Source organism: Terrapene carolina, unplaced genomic scaffold (assembly GCF_002925995.2).
Source record: "Terrapene carolina triunguis isolate 2854851 unplaced genomic scaffold, T_m_triunguis-2.0 Scaffold374, whole genome shotgun sequence".
NCBI classification, from domain to species: Eukaryota; Metazoa; Chordata; order Testudines; family Emydidae; genus Terrapene; species Terrapene triunguis.
Genome location: NW_020664725.1, coordinates 18,107,312 through 18,130,183, shown reverse-complemented (window position 1 = coordinate 18,130,183; position 22,872 = coordinate 18,107,312). Strand labels below are relative to the sequence as shown.

The following is a 22,872-nucleotide window of genomic DNA, read 5'->3' as shown; positions in this document are numbered from 1 at the left end:
AATAGATCCAAAACTGGCTATTAGCCAAGATGGTCAGGGTCACAACCCCACATTCTGGGTATCCCTAACTCTCTGACTCCCAGAAGCTGAGACTGGACGACAGGGGGATGGATCATTTGATAATTGCCTATTCTGTTCATTCTGTGCCTCTGAAGCACCTGGCACTAGCCATTGTCGGATTACAGGATGCTGGGCTAGATGGACTTGGTCTGACCCAGTATGGCCGTTCTTATGTTCTGATGATGGTGAAACGGAACAGGCCAGGTTCCGAACGTGACAAAACCCTAGGAGAGGGACGCACTGCTCTCCCGCCTGTTGCCTTGTTGAGAGACCATTGAATCCATGAGGCAGGAAGCCATCTCTGGGGCAAAAGCTACATCCCTGCCCCAGTGCAGCATGTACCTGTTGCTTTGGCCTAGCTGAGCTTCTATGGTTGTTTTTTGCAATCATGTCCCTGCCCCCCCTTCCCCTTTAATTCTGCTCTGATTGGAACTAGTTGCCATTTTCTGGGGGCAGGAAGGGGTGGTTAGTAATTTTTCTTGTATGAAAACCAGTGGTGCATCTCTCCCTGCCAGTCACCATACACGGCTGCAGATTCAGGCCTCTGGGGAGAGAGTCTAAATGCTGAGGCCAAGATGTCAAGGGAGAGCGCTCATTGTGTCTGGCTGGGAGGAGAGCTGGGGAATGTGAACCCCATGCAGGGAGGGGAGTTAGAGCAGGAGCAATAAGGGAGAAGAACTTGGCTGAGACTGAGAGGGGAAAATTTGGGCTGGATGCCAGGAAAGTGCCCACGCAGTGAGATGGCTCAGGCTGGGGAATCGTCTCCCAAAGGGAGGGTAGGAGCCCCATTGCTTGGCACATTTCTGCTACTCAGGGCAAACCTCTGGGTGGGACCCTGCTGGGAACAATTCTGCTGCAGCCAGCAGGGAGATGGGAGTTGACAGGCCTCTAATGAGCCCCCATATCAGTCTGTTGTGCCAGACTGAGCTCTTGTGAATGGCAGAGACGGCTGGTATTGACTGAGGTTTCCTGATCAGCACTCCAGCAGCAGCTTTGCCTCCCCTGGCTAATGTCTGGGTCGCAGCTCCGGGATGGTGCTGGGGCTCCAGCAAAAGCTTCCGGATCCCTGACAAACAATCTCACGCTGTTTTAAACAGTTCTGTGGCAGCAGTTTGGACCCAGCTCAGGCTGTGATCCCATCCCTCCCCATAGGTGAGGAATGACTGCATTGGAGAACGGGTCCTGGTAGCAGGCTCCCAGCCTGGGCTCTGACTGCTAAATGTCTCTTTGCAAAGCCATGCTAGCAGGGCCTCACCCACAGCACAACCAGGGCCTTGCTGCAGGCACATCACAGTTCAGCCAATGGTCTCTGGGCAGAGATGGAAATGCTGCTTCCAAGTTGTGCACTGTAGGAGGGAGACTCGATGCAAGTCCTGCACTATTTGGGGATAGCAGGGCTTCTGACCCACGTAGGGCTGTTCAGTCATTGGGCAGGAGTCCACATGGCTCCATGCTGGGTGGGATTGCTGTGGTTTAGTGCAAGAAGCAGACAGTGGCTGGTTGTCAGGGCCAGGGTGATGCCTGTCACAGGGAGCTGAACTCTTGTACATCTGCCCCTCTGTTCATTGGACTCCCCCGGCTGGTTTTGCTAGCATGACCCTAAGTGCCAGGAGATGGTGGGGCAGAGCCCCAGCCTACTCAGTCCATGGCTGTGCCGTGGCACTCTCCGCTTTCTGACAGGTTCTGTCCCATTGCAGGTGAGGTGGCTCCCCGCAGCAAGCGTCGGTGTGTGCTGGAGAGGAAACAGCCATACAGCGGGGACGAATGGTGCTCAGGCCCGGACAGCGAGGAGGACGACAAACCCATCAGCAGCACACACAGTGAGTATCCCCTCCCCAAACAGCCCCGAGATCACTGCATGCCTAGTTCCTGCCCTGGAGTCTGTCAGAGACGGCAGCGATGGCAACCAAAGGCTCCCAGAAGAAGCTGTCTGCTGGCTTAACAGGGCGCTTGGTGAGGCGTGTGTTGATGCTGCAGGGTTATGGTATTGCACACAGTGTGGGTATATTGTGAGGGAGGTGTGGTGTGGTGCTCTGCAGGTGGATTTTGTGCAGTGTGGTTTAGATGGTGGTGTGCTGGAGGATTGTTGAATGCAGTGTGAGGGTAGGAGGGGTTGGTGTGTGATATGGGACTGGATCAGTCCCCCAGCCCTCTTGGCCCTGTCTCCACGAGGGGATATTCCCCCCCAACCCCCATGACAGGTGGGCTGGCCACGCTGGGCTGTTGTGCATGGCTGGCACTGACTTGGCTTCAGTGCTGTTTTGCAGGCCAGTGGGCATGCACAGAGTTCATCATGTTCTGTGAGCGCTGTGCTGCAGAGAGTGCCTCCCGCATGGATTTAGATCCCTGTTCACACTGTACTGTCAGACCATCCACTCTGGAGTCACTACAACCCTGCTTGCAGGGGGTTGTGCTCTGGCATCGAGGGAAATGCTCAGGGCCTGCCAAGAATCTGGACAGGGCTGAGTTAACCAGATTGCACTGCACACTGCCTTAATTTCTGATCAAGGCTTTAAATCAAGTTAAAAGCTTGCTCTGAGGCCCTGACGGTTTTTATTGTAAGTCTCTGGGGAATGGTGACGTTTTATCAATAGGTTTCATGTGACTTTTAAGCCTCCGCTTCCTCATTTCCCCCATCTCGGTCCTCCCTCCCGACCCATTGGAATCTCATATGTTAAAAAAAGTGTCATTTTGTGTTTAGCTGGAAGCTGAGGCACTTCCCTCGGCCTAATAAATAGCACAGTGATCTGACATGTCTGTGTGGGGGTGGGTTGTGAACAAACTGAAGGTCCCTCCTGCCTTCCAGAAACAGGAAAATCCTTTGATTTGTTGCATTTTGAATTCAACTGTTTTCAAACTGTGGAAGTGAAAATATTTTTGATGCAGCTGGGTCAGGTCCATTTGGGTCCATCCTTCACATTCTCACTCTTCATCCTGCCAATGGCTTTCCCAACAGACAAGTTCCCCAGCTGCTGGAAGAAAAAGCTAGATTTGTTTCCCTGGATCCATCTATCCTATTCACTTCCCTTTCTCTCCAGAATTGTGTTTAAATTCTGCTCACAGCAACTGGAACATGGTAAAGTCATTAAGAAAAGTGTGAAGCTAAGAGTTTGTGAATCAGAGCAATTGCCCCTAAAATGATAGAGGAGATTTTCCTAGATCAATATTCATGATGGTTTGTATTTCTTAAAACTCCAGACGCTTTTAGCCATGAATACCTCCCCCACACCCTCTCCGACCCAGGCTCCCAATTTGACATAAGGGACTCACGTTGTTATCTTCTCCATCCACATAGCTGCAGTCTTAGCTTTCAGTAAAAAGACTGTACAGGGTAAAGACTGGTTTGCCACATACTCTGAAGTATGCTTCCAGTTATTGAAGCAAAATGCATGCTATATATCCACTACAACATGAACCCCTCTCCTGAAATATGTGCTAACCTCAGAATAGCCAAGAGCACATTGCAACAAACATCAAGGCAACGTGCTCAATCGTACTGGCTCTCTCTCTCTCTCTCTCTCGCTCTCTCTCTCTCTCTCTCTCTCTGTGAAAAGATACAAATGTCCTTTGAGAATGGAGATCTAAGAGGATGATGGAATCAAGAAAGCAATAGTACCTTCAGCCAGGAAGATTGCCCACTCAAATCTCTTAATGGAGACGACATCATCAACAGAAGCAAATAGATGCAGTATCACAAGCTCTAGTCACATGAAACCACTCTTTCTGAAGCAGCGCTAAATGCAGTCCCCAGGCTTCTATATCAAACTCTTTGATAGTCTGAACCGTCTATAAATGAGCTTGAAAAGGCAATCACCTCCCTAGTACCAGGAAAGGCTACAGGAAAAGAAGGAATTCCAGCTGAAGTACTGGAATAAGACTTAAACATCTGCCCAATGTCTTGTTTGCCTGGTGGAGGGAAGGAGGGGTATTGCAAGACATGAATGATGCCAACATCATAATGCTGTATAAAAACAAAGGAGAATGGAGTGATTGCAAAAACTACAGAGGAATCTCTTTCCTTAGGATTGCTGGTAAGGCATTCGCACAGCAATCAACTTCAAAAGACTCCAGGTTCTTGTTGAACGCATATATTCAGAGAGTCACTGTATCTTCCGTGCCAGTAGATCAGCTATCCACATAGTCTTCATTAAGGCCGCTACAAGAAAAGTGTCAAGAACAAGGAAAAGCTCTCTACATGGCTTTCATAGATCTTACAGAGGCTGTTGACCTGGTCAGCAGAATGGGTCTTTTCCAATTGCAAGAGAATTTGTTGCGCCTCCTCCCCCACCCACAGTCCTCCTCAGTCTAATTCAATCTTTCCACAATGGCATGAAGGCTACAGTCCAATATGATGACGATCAATCTGACTGCTTTGTAATCCACAGTGGTATTAAACAGAGATATGTTTTGGCACTAACACTTTTCGATATATTCTTCTCTCTGCTGCTTTGTCATGCTTTCTCATCTAGCACTGAGGGTGTACGGACAACACTTCAACATTGCACATATAAGAGCTAACAGCAAAGTCAAACACCTGCTGATAAGGGAACTTCTTTGTGCTGACAGCGCACTGTTTGCCGCACACAGTGAAGAGGACCTTTAGCAACGTGGCAGTAGCTTTGCACTAGCTTGTGACAAATTTGGACTAATCATTGGTCTAAAGAAGATCATGATTATGGCACACATGTGTGGACTGCACCAAAAGTTTTAATAGCTAGTACCATGCTAGAATTTGTCACAAGCTCTGCTATCTAGGATCAACTGTTCTGGATAACCTACCTCTATATGATGAGCTTAATTCTCACATTGGAAAGGCAGCCACCAGACCCACACCAAGGGTATGGGTCTACCAGCTGTGCATTTTAATTACACTGCTGTATAGTGGCAAGATTTGGACCACCTACAGTGGACATGAGTAGGCTAAACACCTTCCACACCCATTGTCGTCTTCATATTCTAAATATCAAGTGAGAAACCAAAGTTTCTGACACCAAAGTACCTGAGAAAGCAAAATTGCCAAGTCTAATCACTAATCTTAAACACAGTTGCTGGCATTGTCATCTGCAATGGATAGATGATGGGCGCATTCGGAAGGATCTCCTGTATGGAGAATTTGTGGATGCTCCAAGGCCACTGGGCCAACCTAGGCTCAGGCTCAAGGATGTTTCCAGGAGTGACTTCAAAGCTTTTAATATAGACGCTACAGGGTGGGACGATGCAGCTAACAGGCCATATTGGTGAGCTGCCCTGCACCAGGGAGTCAGAGGCTGAAGAGATGTGGTTGAGGGAGAGGAAAGTGAAGGCAGCAAAGCACAGCAGCCTCAAAGTCTTAGTAGTGCACTAGCTTCCTCTTCTGGCCTTGCGCCTTCTGCCTGCATTATTTATGGCAAAGACTGTTGCTCAAGAATTGGATGTTTTAGCCACTTGCAATGTTGCAGCACAACACACAGTAACTGAACTTATTTGGCTGTTTCACTGTCAACTTTCAAGGCTGCCATTCCATGTTAATGCTTCATAAAGTTGTATGGGAGTCTGACTATCTTTGCTGCAGGAAAGTTGCCAGTTGGAAATGCGCATTTCTGCATCACCCTAGAGCGAGGATCCTCCCCTCTGCTGTGCAGGCCTACAGCTGGGTGCAGAGCAAGGCAGGCAGGCAGTACAAAGAAAATGGACAAGCATACAAGGAGCTGCAGAGTTGCCCTTGTGTCTGACTCAGTGCAGTGCAAACAAACAAGGGCTTACAGCAAGTTGCTGTTCAAGGCTCCTCCCTTTAGATCACTGGGTTTGAGGCAGTATAGCCCAGGGCACTAGGCTGGAAGTCAGGACTACTGGGTTCTCTTCTTGGCTCTGCCACAGATTCACTGGGTGACCTTTGGCAAGTCACTTCTCCTCTGTGCCTCAATAGAAAGGGATAACGCTGCCCTGCCCTTTACAAAACACACTGTGATCCATGGGTGAAAGGTGCAAGGTAAGACTAACTGCTATTTCTGAGGCTCGCTGTAAGCAGATTGTCAGGATGCTGCCATGTGTGACAAGCTGGAGAACAAATGGCCATTCTGTTTAAAATGGCTGGATTTTAACAGTTCTGCATAGAATTTTGCCAACTCAGGCACCATGATCCCCATAACATGGGGAGGAGTGAGCCTTCCTCAGACTGCCCCCATGACCGAGACAAGAGCCTGGTTCCCCTCCCAGCACAGAGACTCTAGGGAGTCTTGCTCAGAGACACAGGGTAGTCTGGACAGTGCACAGAGGAAGCTCTGGGTGAATCCTGGCTTTGAACCATTCCGGCCTCATCCTTTATTTAATGCCAGAACCTTGTAGTTCACATGAAGGTGCAGTAGCTCTGCACTCCCAGTCAAGTTCAGGGCCTGGGAGGATGAGTGTGGCTCTGGCTTCAAGGGGGCTTTGTGCAGGTGGAAGTGCTAATGCAGAATATCTACTAACTACCCTCCAGCTGTCCATAGGGCGCTGTGCAAATGCAAAGCACTAAGTGTTGTTGTTAATTACAATTATTATTAATATTAAGTAGGAGTATTATTAAATAATTGATAGTGATTAATTATTATCACTCCAGTGTGCCGTGTTCCCGGAGCGTCTCTCTGGAAATTGCCCTGGAAGGGGAAGGCTGCGGGTGTTTGGGGCCGATCACTCACCAGGAGGGAAAATGAAGGGGAGGAACTAAGCCACTCCCTGCTCCTCACATCTCTCTGGGAGGCTGTAGATATCCAGGCCCAGAAAAATCCCTGTTGTGTGCTGCCATCTGCTGGAGGCTGGGGGAATGCATAGCCCTGCCCTGCTGGCGGGAAGATGCAGGAGAGAGGCCCTGCTCCCCAACACATGCGTTTTTTGTTCTTTCCTGTGTTTTGTAAGGGGATAAACTTCAGGGTAGAATGTTAGACCAAAGAGACTGAATCCTCTCCTCACACGCACCTCTGACACTGCCCCACAATCCTGATACTCAGACTCCCTGCTACTTCCGTCCTGGGCTCCCTCGACACGCACATCTCTGCCAGTGCCTCTCATTCCCAGCTTGCAGATCCCACTATCCCAGCCCCAGGCTCCCCCACACCATAGGCAGCTTTGCAGGTTCCCCTCAATCCTGACCCCCCAGACTCTTGTTATTCCAGCCCTGAACTCCTGTGTTATACCCACCTCACTCTGGTAATTGCCCTTAGTCCAGACATTCAATGTGTGCTGTTTAGCTCTGGCATCCTGCGCGGTGCTTCCCAGCAGTTTGTCTTATGCTGATTGTTGGTAACAGCTGCTCTCTCCTGTGCCCTCTGCAGACTGTAATGTAGCAGATCCTGCAATGTCCACAGCCCCGCAGCTTGGTCCTGGGTCCAACCCGCTGCCGAACCTGAATGAGACCAGTTCTTCCAATGCACCACATGGCGCTGCTCCTGGCCTGCGACCCGATGCTGGGGGCAGTGGAGGTGGTGGTGCCGGAAAGCAGCCTTCCCAGTTTGTTTACGTCTTCACCACTCACCTTGCTAACACGTAAGCGGTAAACCCCTGTGTCCTCCCCAATCCTCCCCATTGGCTCTGGCCGCTTGGATTGTTTTACCACAGCTGCCTCCTACATGCTGCAGTTAGCACTGCAGCCTCTGGAGAAGGTGGGGACTGGAGGTTCCCTGGGTTGCCCCTAGCATGACCTCTCCCATCACCCCCCCAATCCACATTCTCCCTAGCATAGTTGTCAGCTGCTGGTGGAGAGATTTCATCTTAAATGTGAGCTGCCTCCTGGTAGTGCCCTAGCCCTGCCAGCTGCAACAGGAGCCACAGAGTGCATTTGGCCAGATGTATAATAAAAGGTCATAGGAGTACTGAAACACGTGTTGGCTGCTGCCAGAGGCAGGATACTTGGTTAGATGGATTAGTGGTGTGATCTGGAAGGGCCCTGGGAGAACAGATTGCAGTGGGAGGCACTGGGTGCTAACGCTCCAGATTACTGGGTGCCCTCGACTTGCTCCCTTCATTCTTTTGCAGTATCTCAACTGCTGATTCTCGGGGAACATATAGCTTTAGAGTGCCTGCTTAGGTCATAGCTAGAGTCCTGTGAAATTCTTTTTATTTTTTATAATTTTTCCTTTTATTTTTCGGGAACTTTGTGCTGTTTTATCCATGTGGGAGGGGCTGTGTCCTGCCCCCAGGAGAAGTGGGAGGCCCTGAGGGGGCACAGAGCGAGCCTGCCCCACACTCACCCCATTGCAGCAGCTCCTATCCTGCAGGACCTCCTCACTCTGAGTGTTGAGACCTGGCACACGGCGTCACAGTGCTGCTCAGATTTGGCCCAGCTGCCCCTCCATCGTGAGGACCGGGGTGTGGCTAGGCCAAATTTCAGTGAGTGGTGCTGCAACATCATCTGCTAGGTCACAATGCTACTCACTCAGATTTGGTCCGGCTGCACTCCCCCATTCCTTCCTGTTATGATGGCAGAGGGATGGCCAGGCTAAACCTGAGCAGCATTGTTACCCTGTGCGCCAGGTCACAAAGCCCGGTGCAAGGAGCTGGGCCCAGCCCCTGCTGTACAGTGATTTTTTTCATTTGATAGTTGTTTTTGCTTTTATTTTGTGTTATTTCACATTTGCAAAGAACATGGGGTTCTAGTCCTAGCATATCCCAGTGTCACCCTCCCAGGCTATATCCCTCTGACAGCACACAGCAACCAGTGCAGAGTCCAGCACAATGCACAGTTCAGGGGGTGGGGAAGGGGAAATTGCAAGGCAGATGTTTTCCTGTCAGAGAGATGCCCTGAGATCTGTGCAGAAGACAGGGAAGTTCAGTGCCAACTCTCCTCTGAGATTCCACCTTGAGCCCAGGGGGCTTGGGCATTCCACTAGGGGGCCAGCAGGCAAAGGGAGCCCTGCTGGGAGTTCTGAGCCTGTGGACCCAGGTTGTTGCTAAGTATTTCTGGCTTGACACTTTGCTGTTCTTGACTGGCTGCTCTCTCTCTTAGTGCCGCAGAAGCCGTCTTGCAGGGGCGAGCAGACTCCATCCTGACCTATCATCAGCAGAATGTACCCCGGGCAAAGCTAGACCAGGTATGGCTGGGTGTGAGCCAGACACTCCTGTCTGTGCATGCTGCTGGCTAATGTCCTCATGGCCAGTCACACCCTGACCCCACTTGCAGCTCACATTCTTTCAAGGGGGATGGGCTCAGTTGGCTCTTGTGGGGATTCAGGGCTCGAAGCCCACCCAAGGTCTGGGGCTATACACCTGCCTTACGTGTTTCTTGCTAACTTTGGCTTCCCCTTTCTATCACAGGCTCCGGCTCCCAAGGTACTGGGAGTCGCCGAGCAACTGGCAGTTAACCCACCTGCCTCCAGCACTCCACAGTCCCAGCCCCCAGCATCGCAGGGCAACCAGGCACAGCCTCAGCCCCCCCCAGCACAGCCCCCCCCACCCCAAAGCATCAGTCAGCAAGCTCTGCCTGCACCAACTACCCTAGCCCAGGAAGGGACGGGAGAGGACATTCGGCGGGACCTGACTCCCAACTCTGTGGGAAATAGCAGCAGCAGCACCCAGCCAGGGAGCAACCACCCCAACACGCCCAACGCCTCCACCAACCCGATGCAGCCTGGGCAGGTGGACTCTTCTAGTGCTTCCAGCTCTAACTTACTGGGGGATGGTGCCAGTGCTGGGGCAGGCGGAAATGGGCAGGTAGTGCTGGGCCCCAGGAACCCTATGAACTCAGAGGGGCTCTCTAAGGAGCAGCTGGAGCACCGGGAACGCTCCCTGCAGACCCTGCGGGACATTGAGCGCCTGCTGCTGCGCAGCGGTGAGGCCGAGCCCTTCATGAAGTCCAACCAAAGTGCTGGTGAGGGTGGCCCCACTCCCCAGCCGCAACCCCCACCCACCCAGCCACCCCTCCCACCTGCGGGCATGAAGAAGTATGAAGAGCCCCTGCAGTCCATGATTTCACAGACGCAGAATCTGGGGGGCCCCAACTTGGAGCATGAGGTCCCCCACCACCCAGGCTCTGACATGGGGCAGCAGATGAACATCATGATGCAGCGGCTGAACCAGGACAGCCTGACACCAGAGCAAGTGGCCTGGAGGAAGCTGCAGGAGGAGTATTATGAGGAGAAGCGGCGGAAGGAGGAGCAGATCAGCATCCATGGTCGACCTATGCAGGAGATGATGATCCCACAGTCCATGGGTGGCATGATGATCCGGGGGCCACCACCACCCTATCACAGCAAACCAGGGGAGCCGTGGCCTCCAGGGATGGGCAGCCAGCTAAGGGGGCCCATTGAGGTCCAGGACCCCATGCAGATGAGGGGAGCACCCCCCTTCCCAGGGCCAAGGTTCCCTGGAAATCAGATGCAGAGGGTCTCTGGCTTTGGCGGGATGCAGAATGTGCCCATGGATGCCCTTGGGCCCATGAATGCTATGCAGCGGCCAGTCAGGCCTGGCATGGGATGGAATGATGATATGCCTCCAATAGGAGGCCCAGGGAACTTTCCACAAGGGAGCCTGCCCTATCCTTCAGGGCAAGGGGACCCTGAGCGGTTCATGAACCCTCGAGCCAGGGAGGAGATCCTGAGGCACCAGCTGATGGAGAAGCGCCCGGTGGTGATGCAGAGGCCCATGGGGATGTCTGGCAGCTCCATGAGCCAAGGTTTGGAAATGGAGAGGATGATACAGGCTCACAGGCAGATCGACCCGTCCATGTTCCCTGGACAGATGCCAGGAGAGAGCCTAGGTGGCACACCCATAGGTATGGACTTCACGGGTACCCGGGGGATATTGAGCCCACCCATGAGCCAGTCGAGCCTCCGAGACATGGATGCGCCCATGGGACCTGGGAACCTCAACATGAACATGAATGTCAACATGAACATGAACATGAACCTCAATGTCCAGATGACCCCACAACAGCAGATGATGATGTCGCAGAAAATGAGGGGCCCTGACATGATAGGCCACCAGGGCATCAGCCCTGAGGATCTGGCCAGGGTGAGGGCTCAGAATGGTAGTGGTGGCACAATGATGGGGGGGCCACAGAAGATGATGATCCCCTCACAGTTCCCCAGCCAAGGGCAGCAAAGCTTCTCAGGTGGGCAGGGCCCCTATCCAAGCATGCCCCAGGAGATGGGCAGTGCCCCAGACATGTTCAGCCCTGAACAGGGTGCCATGTCCATTGGGAACATCGGCGGCACCACCAGGCTCAGCCACATCCCTTTGCCGCCAGCTTCCAATCCCCCTCCCACCCAAGGGGGCAACCTAGCCAACATGCACCCGGCACCCTCACGGGGGCTGGGCCGCAGGCCCTCCGACCTCACCATCAACATCACCCAGATGAACTCCCCTGGCATGGCCCACCTCAAGTCCCCAACTCTCAGCCAGGTGCACTCACCGCTTGTCCCCTCCCCATCTGCCAACCTGAAGTCTCCCCAGACGCCCTCGCAGATGGTCAGCATGCCACCTTCCAACCAGTCTGGGCCCCTGAAGTCGCCCCAGGTGATGAGCTCCTCCCTCAACGTCAGGTCTCCCACCAGCTCACCAAGCCGCCTGAAGTCCCCTTCCATGGCCGTTCCTTCACCCGGGTGGGTGCCATCTCCCAAAACCACCTTGCCAAGTCCAGGAGTCAGCCAGAGCAAGCAGCCTATCAGCATGAATTCGTCAGCTTCCATGGGAGGGCTGGATCAGGGTAAGCTGTGCTAAACTGTGTATGTGAGTGGGATAGGGCCATAGAATTAAACCTGGTGCTCCAAAGGTCTCTGCACATTGCTGGTCACTCTCATAGGGCCCAATAATTCTGTGGCTTCCAGACCCATATTTTCCATATACTCAGACTAGTAGTGATTACGTGACTATTTCCCTGCAGGGCAGTGGTGGGAACCTGCCTTCCCATAGCCAGCTCTCCCTGTGCTGGGATTTGGGGCCCAAATCTCTTTGATTTGGGGTTGGCGAGTGGGCATCTAGGGCCCATGGGGATGTCTGGCAGCTGGAAGTGCTGTGATAGCAGCCCAGTTCCTTTTCCAAAGGGATAGAACACACCATCTCCCTTTCTGTGCCATGCACCAGGCCTCAGGGCAATGTGGCTCAGCATCGGGAAGAAGGGAGCAAGAGCCTAGATTAGGGGAAATGCATACACTCTGGAGAGGGACTGCTCTTTCCTGGTGGGCTGAATGAGCCTGGCCTGCCCGACACATGCAAGCCTGCATTTGCTTCTTCTGGGGATTAATGCCAGTGATTTGCTGTGCCCCACCCCACCCCCTGATGCTGTGCTTTCTTATTCACAAGGAGGAAAACAGAGTAGGCAGCCTAACGTGCACTGTAGAGGTTTGGAGGGAGACATTGGACCAAATTAGAAATGGGGAGCCAGGATGCCAGCATTCCCAAATCCCTCTGCTGAGTGGCTCATGCTCTCCAGGGTTGGGTAGGGATGGAAAAATGGATTGATGGGAGACAGAGTCCTTAAACATGTGTCCTGACTTGAGGAAGTGCACTGAGAGGAGGGGACAGTGGGTATGTGTCTGTCACTGAGCAAACCTGTCTTGGTGCATTCCAAGGGTTGGGGGGATTGCAAGATGTGTCTGGCCAATGCCCAGCTCCCTGCATTTCCTTGTGTTTCTTTTCTCAGGCCCCAGGTCCTGTTGTCTGGGGAGACATTTTTCAGGTAGATCAGAATTTAATCCAGTTATTTATGCAGGCAGCATTGTCTAATGGTCAAAGCAGAGTCTGAGAGTCAGGACTCCAGAACTCTAAGGCTTGCTCTGCCACTGTCACCTTGGGCAAGTCCCTTCACCTCTTGGTGCTTCAGTTTCCCCTGGCCCTGACTTGAGTCTTTCATTGTCCCTCTGATGATATGACAAGGATTCCCCATCCCCACTTTCTTTCTTCTATGGCCACTCATATAGGGGTAACAGGACGGGCTAGAAAGCAGGGTTCCTTCCTAGGTACTAGGGGGCTGGTTCACCTCTCTCCCCATGCCTTCTAGCAAGGTTAACACCTCTCCCCAGCAAACCCCCACCCCATTCCCCTGTACAAACAGGCTGTTCCTATCCATGCCTACTTGCTTGAGGAGGCCTTGGGTGAATGCAGAGCCATTGCCCACCAGGGTAATTTGCATCCTCACAATACACACTGAGTGCCGGAAACCTACCCACAGCTACATCCAGGGAAGGGATGTCAGGGTAAGGCCCCTGAGGTATCTAGTGCTGGAAGAACGGTTCCAGGTAGCCCTGCATGGTGCAGGCAGCATGTGCTCAGAGCTACTTAGTGCAGTGGCGTCAGTCCCATCTTGTACTCCACCCAGAGCGGATTGTCGGCCAGGCCACCAACTGCTGCATTTTTCTTACTCACGCTTGGCCTCCGCACACTTGACATGCACACGCATGCCCCAGTTTCTGACTTCTTTCTGTTCGCTCTTGAAGTTACTGTGTATTTTGCCCCCAGGCATCCAGCGGGAACTTTAAAAAGAAGCAGGTAGGGGAAAGGGGCAAAGTTTTCTGTATCCAGGTCTAGAAAAAGGCCTCAAACTCAGTGCCTTCCCCTCAGCACCTGCCCCTCCCCTTCTTCAGTTCATGAGGGAAGGGCCAGAGCTTGGAAGTTGGGACTAGATCAGATCTAACTCCCCCATAGTTTGGGGTGACTGGCTCTGGTGTCAACCATAGCAGGTGGTCCCAGCACAGAACTTCCCCAGAGTCCATAGGGGGTTTTGGTTGGGGGCCAGGCCTGGTTTAGGTCTATCACTGTTCCAAGCAGAGAATTGGGGATGCTGCCCGATGGGAGCAGGCTGCAGCTTGCAGGGAGCACTAAGCTGGTCTCTCTCTCTCTCTCTCTCTCTCTCGCTTGCAGGTTCGCTCCCTCCTGGGCCTAGGAGCAGTTCCTCTGCGCCAGCCAGTAATCCCTCTAGCACCATGAATCCCAACATACCTTTTACTTCCTCTCCAGATCCATCCCCCTCCCAGAACCCCCTCTCGCTGATGATGTCACAGATGTCCAAGTATGCCATGCCCAGCTCCACACCACTCTACCACAATGCCATCAAAACCATCGCCACCTCTGATGATGAGCTGCTCCCAGACAGGCCTATGCTCCCACCAGGAAGTATGCCAGGTACGTTCTTCTGGGACTGTGTATGCGCCAGCAGGGAGAGCAAGCTGGAGCTGGGCTTTATAGGGGTAAGACTGGTCTTGTGGCTCACACACAGGCCTGGGAGGCAGAACACCTGGGTGTGGTTCTGATGCTCAGAGTGGAGATCAGGAATTCTATTCCCAGCTCTGCCACTGACTTCTTCTGTGGCTTTGGACAAGTCACTTAACTTGTCTGTTCCTGTTTCCCTATCCGTCCCTGCCTCTGTTGGAGATGGGGCTCAGTGCATTGATGACTAGAAAGTACCTTGAGGACATGTTGTAGAAAAGTGTGTTAATTGAGTGTCAGAATAGGAACAGACACATTTGGAGCTGCAAAGCAAGGAGAACGAAAGGGTTAATTGAGTCAGATGAGAGCATTTATCCTGTGGGGAAGAGAAGAGTCTGTTCCAGGCACAGGGAGAAGCCTGAGGAAGAAGTTGGACAAGGGAGAAGACTCAGTGAGCCCTCTACAGGGACAGGACAGGGTGTAATCCTTGTTGTGCACCATGCTGTGGAAGGATCACTCCTTTCCAAATGTATGACTTAATATAGTAGAGACTCCATGGCTGCATCCTTGCTGTGGCCTCTCAAAATGTCACAGAGGCAGCAGGTTAGAACCCAGGATCGCCCACTCCAAAAGCATTGGCCTGACCAACTGAGTTCAAGGAAAATTACTATCTGTTAGTAGTATGGGGCCTTGACACACAGCAAGCAATTCCGATTCCAGCCAGCAGAGGGCAACAGTGCCATATACACACCAGCCAGTTAATTGCCGTATAATACAGTTGGGTTATTAATGGTAACTGTAGTCATTGTAAGTCCACCAGCATGCTAGGGGTACAGGTTATTGCAAGGGTTACATCTCCTTAGGTGAGACATAGGGATGTCAGGTCTGAGGTATGGGTGTCTTAGCCTGTCCTGAGTGTCTTGATGAGTGTCTTGGGCTCCCAGTGTTCTCACTAGCACAAGTAAAAGCAATGGAGCCCGTCCAGCTGTCCTGCATTCAGGTGTAACCAAAGGCCTTGGGGAAACTCTAGCTCCCTGGATACTATTGACTAAGCTCCTTAAATGGAACTGCTGAACTGGCTTCCCAGGCTGGTTTCCCAGCTTGCCGCAGCTTTGCAAAGGCATTGGGTGCTTCCAGAACCTGGTGCGAAGCTGGCAAGTGTTTGTTTGCTTGGCATTGGCAGATGTGGTGCTGTTCTGCCATCTGCTTCTTACTGACTGGCCAGGGCCAGCTGCTGCCTTTTCCATGTGCCATTGATCTGCCTGGCAAACATAGCGAGCACAGGAGACACTAGAGTTTCTAGCCCAGCACACAGCCAAGATCAGCTGGGGGTAAAACAGATAATGGGAGATGCAGCGTTCATGTGGGTTACATGTACATCCCCATGTCCGGTGGGGATGATGTAACACCCCCTAGATCTTACTTATCTCCCTATCCTCTTTGTCATCTCCTCTCTGCCCCCACATGCCCAGTGTTCCTCCCTCAACCATCTGCTGAGTGTTGTCTCTGGGATGGCAGCCCATGCTCTAGTACTTGGCCACTCCCCTTGTTTGAGTCCTAGACCTAGGTTTCCAGGAACCGTGTTTGCCCTGCTTAGAGGAAGGAGGGGGCTGTGACCATTGGGATGCCCTTAAATTTTCCCCTCCCACCAGAGATGTCCCATCATCACCACTATCTCCAGCCCAGAGCTCTGCTGTGTAGGACACCTCAGATGGTCTCAGCAGGGTATGTCCCAGTGGAATGGGAAAGCCTGAGCGGGGACTGGGCTATCCAGTCCATGCAGAGTCCCAGTGCCTGCACAGTCAGAGCTGAGAGAGAGGCATAATCTGAGAACTCCTTAGTTCTGATTTCAGAAAGTCTTTCTGACCTCCACAGTGGGAGGCCCACACCTCCCTCCCATGCTGGCTGTGAGCCTTGTGTAAGCCAGGCAGTGCTGGGCGCTAGGTGGGTAGCTGTGCTGTCCTTCTCAGTATCCACCACTGGGGGGCACGTTGGAGCTGCACAAAGGTTGCCAACTAAGGGCTGTGCTGAGGGTGTTCCTTGTGCTCAACACAGTAGAGAGGTTGCTGTGCTGTACTGTCCCAGCCTGCCTAGCAACAGAGGGGAACAGGATTTGCTGGGCTGGTAAGAGCCACAAGCCCCATGTATGGCCAATGACCGACTGAGTCTTGCGGTAACATCCCTTGAACCCCACCTATTCCCTGCCTGCACTAGGCCAGCTCTGAGGTCTGGAGCAGCTCTCATCAGAAGCAGCAGCACCTACCAGCGGGCCCTCTTAAGGCAAGTCTACACTGCATCTGGGAGTGAGCCTTCCAGCCCGGGTCCACAGACTCACGCTAGCACTCTAAAAATAGCTGTGTAGATGTTACAGCTTGGGCGGGAGCTCAGGCTCTGATGCCTGGGGTGGGCTTGAGAGCCAAGCTCCAGCCACAGTAGCAACTTCGAAGTACCATCTACACCGCTATTTTTAGAATTCTAGCACGAGTCTGTGGCCCCGGGCTGGAGGCTGGCTCCCACATGCAGTGCTGATGTGCCGTTACTGCCTCAGTGAGAGAGGGAGGGGCTGGCCTCCCAAGCATGTGCTCTGTGGTGCTCCCCTCTCCCCTGTACAGCCTAGCACCTGGCTGGTATGGGGCAGGGTGTGATGCTGCCATGGCAATGAGGTACTGGGTGAGGGTATTGAGCAGGTATCAGGTCTGACAGCAGAGTCCCCTGGGCTTAGGGACTCTTTCGTTGACCTTACTGCCCTGATGGACCCTCCATGGCAGACCCTCTCCATGGGTCTAGCAGTGAGAGCAGAGCTGGGCCAGGTTTGAACGCTCCAGGGAACCTGGCTGGAGCTGATCTCAGCTTAGATGCTGATTTCAATGGAGAGAGCTGCTAGCACCAGGGACATACTCTCTGCATGCGGTGGGAGGAGGTGCATGGGTATTGAGTTAACTCTCTTTCTCCCCTTCATTAGGTATCACAGGAAATCAGCCAAATCAACTGCACTTGAACTCAGTGGGGCCTGCATCCTCGCAGAGTCCCATGGGGATGAACTTGCCTGGCCAGCAGCCACTCTCCCATGAACCCCCCACGTCCATGATGTCCTCGCCGAATCCCCTGGGCGCCAACATTCCGATGCACCCTGGTGCGCAGGGGACGGGTGTGCCCCCCCCAAACCCCATGATGCTGCCTCCAGGGCCCCAGGACTCCTTGAACCAGCCCTGCGGCCCTGTGCCAAACAATTCTCAGATGATCCCTTCCAACCAGCTGGTGTTCCCCCGCATGCAGCAGCCCCACAATGCCATGCAGTCTCCAGCTGCGGGTATGCCCATGACACCAGGAGGTGGGGGAGGGGCTGGGATTCAGCAACATTACCCGCCTGGGATGCCCTTGCCACCAGAGGACCTTCCCTCCCAGCAGCCTGGCCAGATGCCCCCCCAGCAGCACATGCTGGGCAAGAACATCCCTCCTCGGATTGGAGATCCCTACCCCCCTGTGCTTCCGGGTGTGGCTTCAGTGCTGAATGACCCTGAGCTCAGTGAGGTCATCCGCCCCACACCTACGGGCATCCCTGAGTTTGACCTTTCCAGGATCATCCCTTCAGAGAAGCCGAGCAGCACCTTGCAGTATTTCCCCAAGAATGACAGCCAAGCACCGAAATCACAGCCTTCCAACCTCCACCTCATGAACCTGCAGAACATGATGGCTGAGCAGCCACCCACGCGGCCAGGCATGAGCACCCCCAGCCTTCCAGGGCAGCAGGGCATGCAGCGGGGACTCAACATGTCTATGTGCCACCCTGGACAGGTGTCCATGCTGGGCAGGACAGGTATGCCACCCCAGCAAGCCATGATGGGGAACAGCATGCACCAGGGCATGATGTCCCCCCAGCAAAGTCTGATGGCCCAGCAGAATTTCATGCTGATGCAGGCTAAGCAGAGGAGCATGTCTGTGTCAGGGGAAATGTACGCCCAGACGGGCCATATGATGTCGCCTCAGGGCTCCCTCATGGGGCCCCCACCTCAGCAGAACCTTATGGTCACACACCAGATGAGGCAGAGGAGTGTTTCACTGGACAGCCAAATGAGCTACATCTCCGGGCCTGGAAACATGGCAAACCTGCCTTTCTAATCATGTCCTGAGGGGCAAGGGCCGATTGTAGAAACTTTTTTTTAAACCTTTATTTGGATTAGGGTCGGGAGGCTGGGGCCTGTGGGGGTGCGGAGGGGGGATGTTTTTCATATTGGATTTGCCTCTATACGGAAAACCAGATGTGCAGTAAAATGGATGTGAATCCTTTTTGGGGGGCGGGGGTATTATTATTTTTGAAACCCAAGTGGTGACCGGGGGCTTCCAGACCCTACGGCAGTTTGTAAAATCTTCCTTTATTTTTTCCTCGTAGTGTGGGTTTTCTTTGTTTTTTGTTTTGTTTTAAAGAACAACCAAAATGTACAACAAGATTTTGAATGAGCTGTAAATAGGGCTGGGAAAGGCAGAAACTTGTGCTGGTTTTAAATTGTCTGTATTTCTGTGTTTTAATAGAAGCCTCAATTTTCTGTTTTAAAACAACAACAAAACTTTTTAAAAAATCAATGTACGAAAAAATCAAAAACTCTTGCAGAGGGAGTTCTAGGGGAGTGGGAGGAGGTGAGAGTGGGTATTGAGAGAGCCCTCTGCAAAAGAGCCTCTTTGCCAGCCCCACATCATTCATGCATCAGAACAGCTTGTGTGCAGGGATGCATGGTTTTGAACAGACATATATACACATCTTAGATCCTGATTCTGCAGTCAGACCCTCTGGGCCTGTACTCGATTCAGGGGTGCACCCAGTCATATGGATCCACCTGCAGGATTGGAGCTGCTGAGATGTCTATAAAACAGTGTTGGTTGTGGGAGTCGCTGTTTGGTGGTTGGGATTGATAGTGGTCTTTATCTGTCTCTGCTACATGGTGAAGCTGCTGGTAGCATGAGCAAAGAGAGGGCCCAGTTGTTTAGTTTAGGGAAGGGTGGGGGTCTGATCCCACTCTGCAAGTAACAAGTAACTGGACCATGAGCCTCCACCCAATCATGACACTCCCTGCTCCCCTCTCCATCCCCAGATGTTGTGTGTGATGTGTGCATGTCGCTGTGGAGTGGAGATAGCAGAATGAACACTGGGATTTCTGACTGGCTGATTTCATCCTGTGCTTCCTGGATGTGTTGTGCAGAGGCCAGGAGGGAACTCAAGACACACACAGACACCCCCCCCCACCAAAGCATCCCATACTTCTTGTTGGCTCTGCTCCCACTTACATGAGTTCATGCATCTCACCCTGCTGCACTATGCCCCTTGCCTTCTTTACAGTCCTTTGCCTCCGAAGTGCACACATTTCTGTGGGAGAGCTAGCCTGATGCATAAAAGCAGGCATTTTATGGTAAAGGTTCTCCAAGCATTTTCTCAATCTGGGAATCCCAGACTCCTCCATTAAAGGCCCTAGAGGCAGTTGGCCAGCAGTTGTAAGGCCACCTTTATACCCTGAAACCACCTGCAGCAGCCCTGCTCTCTACTATGGATGTGCAGCCTGTAGAGACATCAGGTCCTTGCATGCAATACTCCACCTGGATACAAGAGGCCTCCTGCTCAGATTGAGCTGATGTTTTTCTAAACGAAGCTCTAGTTCAAACAGTAATTTATTCAGGGAAGTTCCATGGCTTGTGTTATACAGGAAGCTAGACTAGATGATCACAATGGTCTCATCTGGTCTTAGAATCTATGCTGGGAGATGTCTCCTCCACAGGTCATTCCATGTTACTCCTAGGAGCAGCTGGGACTTCATTTCCACCACCACTGTAGGCTGCTTAAAGCAAGGACTGCAAGCATAAGTTTCGTGTGGGGGAGTGTCCCCATGCCTGGCACCCCCTTCCTGCAGAGAGTTCTTAGAGTGTGCTATGACAGCTTTTTGAAGGGAGGTTGGAGATAATCCATGTGTGCATGCAGTCTCTGTGGATTGCAGGAAAATATTCTAAAAAATGGATCCAAATGACCATGGGGCACCCTAACCTACCACCAATTTGAGGTTTATCTCAGAAAAGCCAGCCTTTTTGTTGCCCCTCTCATAGCAAAGGGGCCCCTTCCCTAAGCACCACAATGGAGGAGAAATAAAGCTTCTGCACCGAGAAGTTGAGAAGCACTGCATGAAATGTGAACCTTCTGTTTGTGGTTCCAAGAGTGAATCTGTTAGCAAAGGCTGCTGAACTGCACCAGCCCAACAGTCTCTTAGGCCAGATCCCAATGGGCTGAAACCAAAAAATTTAGACAGAAACATTCCCAAGTTTGAGGGTGTTTTGTGGGAATGGGGCTGGCTGGGAAGTCTGGATCCAAACCCAGTACAAGGGTGTTGAGCTCTGGTCTTTTGCTTTGGGCCTGTGTCTAGAGACCATGAGTGTGGCTCTCAGAACAGCAACGGGCTAAAACCAGAGGGACTTTTCCAGCTCTGTCCCATTTGGTAAAATGGGAACAACCCATTGCGTTGCCCATCTCTGCCTGGGACAGTCCCCTGCCCTGTCGAAGGGCCAAGAGGGCTGTCCCCTCCACCTCCCACTCTAAGTGCACTCAGGCACCTTGCTTTTTAACCAGGGTGGTTGTTTACCCATTTTAGAGACTGGAGGGGGGAAGATTGGTGCTGGAAGAGCTGGTTCAAGCAGAACAATACAAACCATACTGTAAAACAAACCTTCCCTATTTCTCCATGTTGCCCCCTGGCAGTGCTGTTGGGGGTGACGCCTGCTAGTATTTCCCTTGTAAACACCATTGGGAGTTGCTCAGGACCAGCACAAAAGCCCCTGGCCCCATACGCTCAGGGGCATTTCACCCCCCACCATTAAGTCTCTCTATTTGAAGCCATAATCTTTTAAATAAAATTAATCTTTGTCTCCAGGCAGCCATTGCTTTGACCCCTGAGTGATTAAAAGCTCCAGTGTGTAGACCTCCTACACTTCCCTCTGCCCATCTGGTCTAGCTGAGAAATGTCCTGAGGTGTTGGATCTCTGTTCTGTCAGCATTGTCCTCACATGAGTCAGGGCCTGCAAGTTGCAATATGTCTGTGTGAGGAAAGTCAGTGCAGCTGTGTAGAAGAGCGAGAGAGAGAACTCGCAGATGCAGGTGGGAGTGATGGCGTTCCAGGTAACAGACAGGGAAGGTGACAGTGATGATGTTATTTATCCCATGTTAGATTGCATGACAGTTGGGAAGGAGCAAGGCCTACAGCCCAACCGCCCTCAGTACAAAAGTGAAATTCTGGTACTTTGCAAGGCTGTTGGCCCTCCTGGGGCACTTTTTGTTTGGTCTTCAGAGCAGCCAACTGGGAAGTCGTAACCAACCCCCCACTGCCCTAGCAGCCAGTCTTCATGATGTCTGAATCTGGAGGCCAGCAAGGCTGAGTGGTGCCTTTTTTTGCTTCGGGTACCATCTCCCAAACAGGTCTAGTTCATCAGCAATATGGTGGGAGCCTTTCAGAGGTGAATGGTCGCCACCCCTTGTTTGCTCTGTAACCCTCTGCTGTGCGCTGGGTCTCATCTTGTGCTTTATTGCTTCATTTATTGGCTTCAGTTTTGTGTGCTGAATTCTACCCAGTCATGGTTATGGATGCCCATTTGTTTCTAACTATGATATGTCAATGTTTTTTCCTGCTCCACACAAAGGAAAACGTCTTTCCAATGCAATTTTAAGCAATCACATGTCCAGAATTAGCTTTCATGTCAAGGTAACAGTGACTGACCCCCCCCCCTTTCTCTGTCATCCCATGGAGAAACTTCCCCAGTCATTTTGTACCATTATATAAATATATATATAAAAATATAAATATATAAATACAATATGTGAAGACATCTTATTGGTTTTTATTTTGAAACAATTTTTAGGCTTGTTTTTTGGGTATCTGTGCTGCCTGTAATGTATTGACCTGTTTTATAGGTGCCTTTTTATTAAAAAGAGAAGTTTCAAAACCTGATCCTTGGAGCCTGTCTTCACTAGTCTGAGTTTCTTCAACATTAGCTAGTGTGGCCCACTGTACTTGGGGGCTCACATCAAATCACATATAGCTGGTAGTTGCTGTTTGGTAGAGCCCCAGCGAAGAACTGGCTTGGACACATGCTTTTCTTCTGGTTGTTTTCTCCAACTTACGTTTGAGTAATGAGGAAAGTTGTTGCCATGTGAAGGGCAGAGATGTTGTTAATGCCCAGATTATCCGAACTACAAGTCAAATCTTAGCTTTTAACTGCAATCCTTTCCAATGATGCCAACAGCAGTCTTCTGCTCCTAGCAGGATCTGATGCTGTAGTAGCACCTATGATCAATGTCCTGCTGAGCTAGGCCACTGGCTAACCCTCTGTTGCTGCTTTTTGGGTAGTTCATCTTCTCCATTCAGTTGGAAACAGCTACCATGAGGCAATAAAAGAGCCCATTCCCTCCCTGCCCTGCTGTCAGCCCAGCTCTCTGCACCATAAACCATGTGTGTCTAAGCCCTCTTGCTCTCTCAGAACTGCAGAGCCATGGATGCTCCTGAGCCAGTCTCTCTCCTGCTGGGCAAAAGCAGTGAAGGAAAGGAGCAGCGTTGGCTTTATTCTCTGACTGCTCCCTTGGAGCTAGTCATCAAAGGCTACAAAATAATCTTCACTCCCTGATTGCAAACTATGTCAGTCAGCATACGTGTGTGTGTGTGTTCTTTCCATGTGCTGTCCCAGCTCTGCACA

At 51.9% G+C, this 22,872-nt stretch overlaps 1 protein-coding gene across 3 annotated transcripts in view; it reads left to right on the top strand.

Moving 5' to 3' along the window:
• BCL9L (BCL9 like) overlaps window positions 1-18,335 on the top strand; it is a 90,219-nt gene extending 71,884 nt beyond the window's left edge. For 2 of the 3 annotated variants that reach the window (XM_024207268.1, XM_024207266.1), the window contains exons 3-8: window positions 1,758-1,880; window positions 7,350-7,560; window positions 9,020-9,104; window positions 9,328-11,716; window positions 13,870-14,130; window positions 17,117-18,335. In XM_024207268.1, coding sequence (XP_024063036.1) covers window positions 1,758-1,880; window positions 7,350-7,560; window positions 9,020-9,104; window positions 9,328-11,716; window positions 13,870-14,130; window positions 17,117-18,273 — 4,226 coding nt within the window. In that variant the 3' untranslated portion in view covers window positions 18,274-18,335. The remainder of the gene's footprint in view (window positions 1-1,757; window positions 1,881-7,349; window positions 7,561-9,019; window positions 9,105-9,327; window positions 11,717-13,869; window positions 14,131-17,116) is intronic. The other variant, XM_024207267.1, reaches the window with a different exon arrangement.
• Window positions 18,336-22,872: the final 4,537 nt, after the last annotated feature.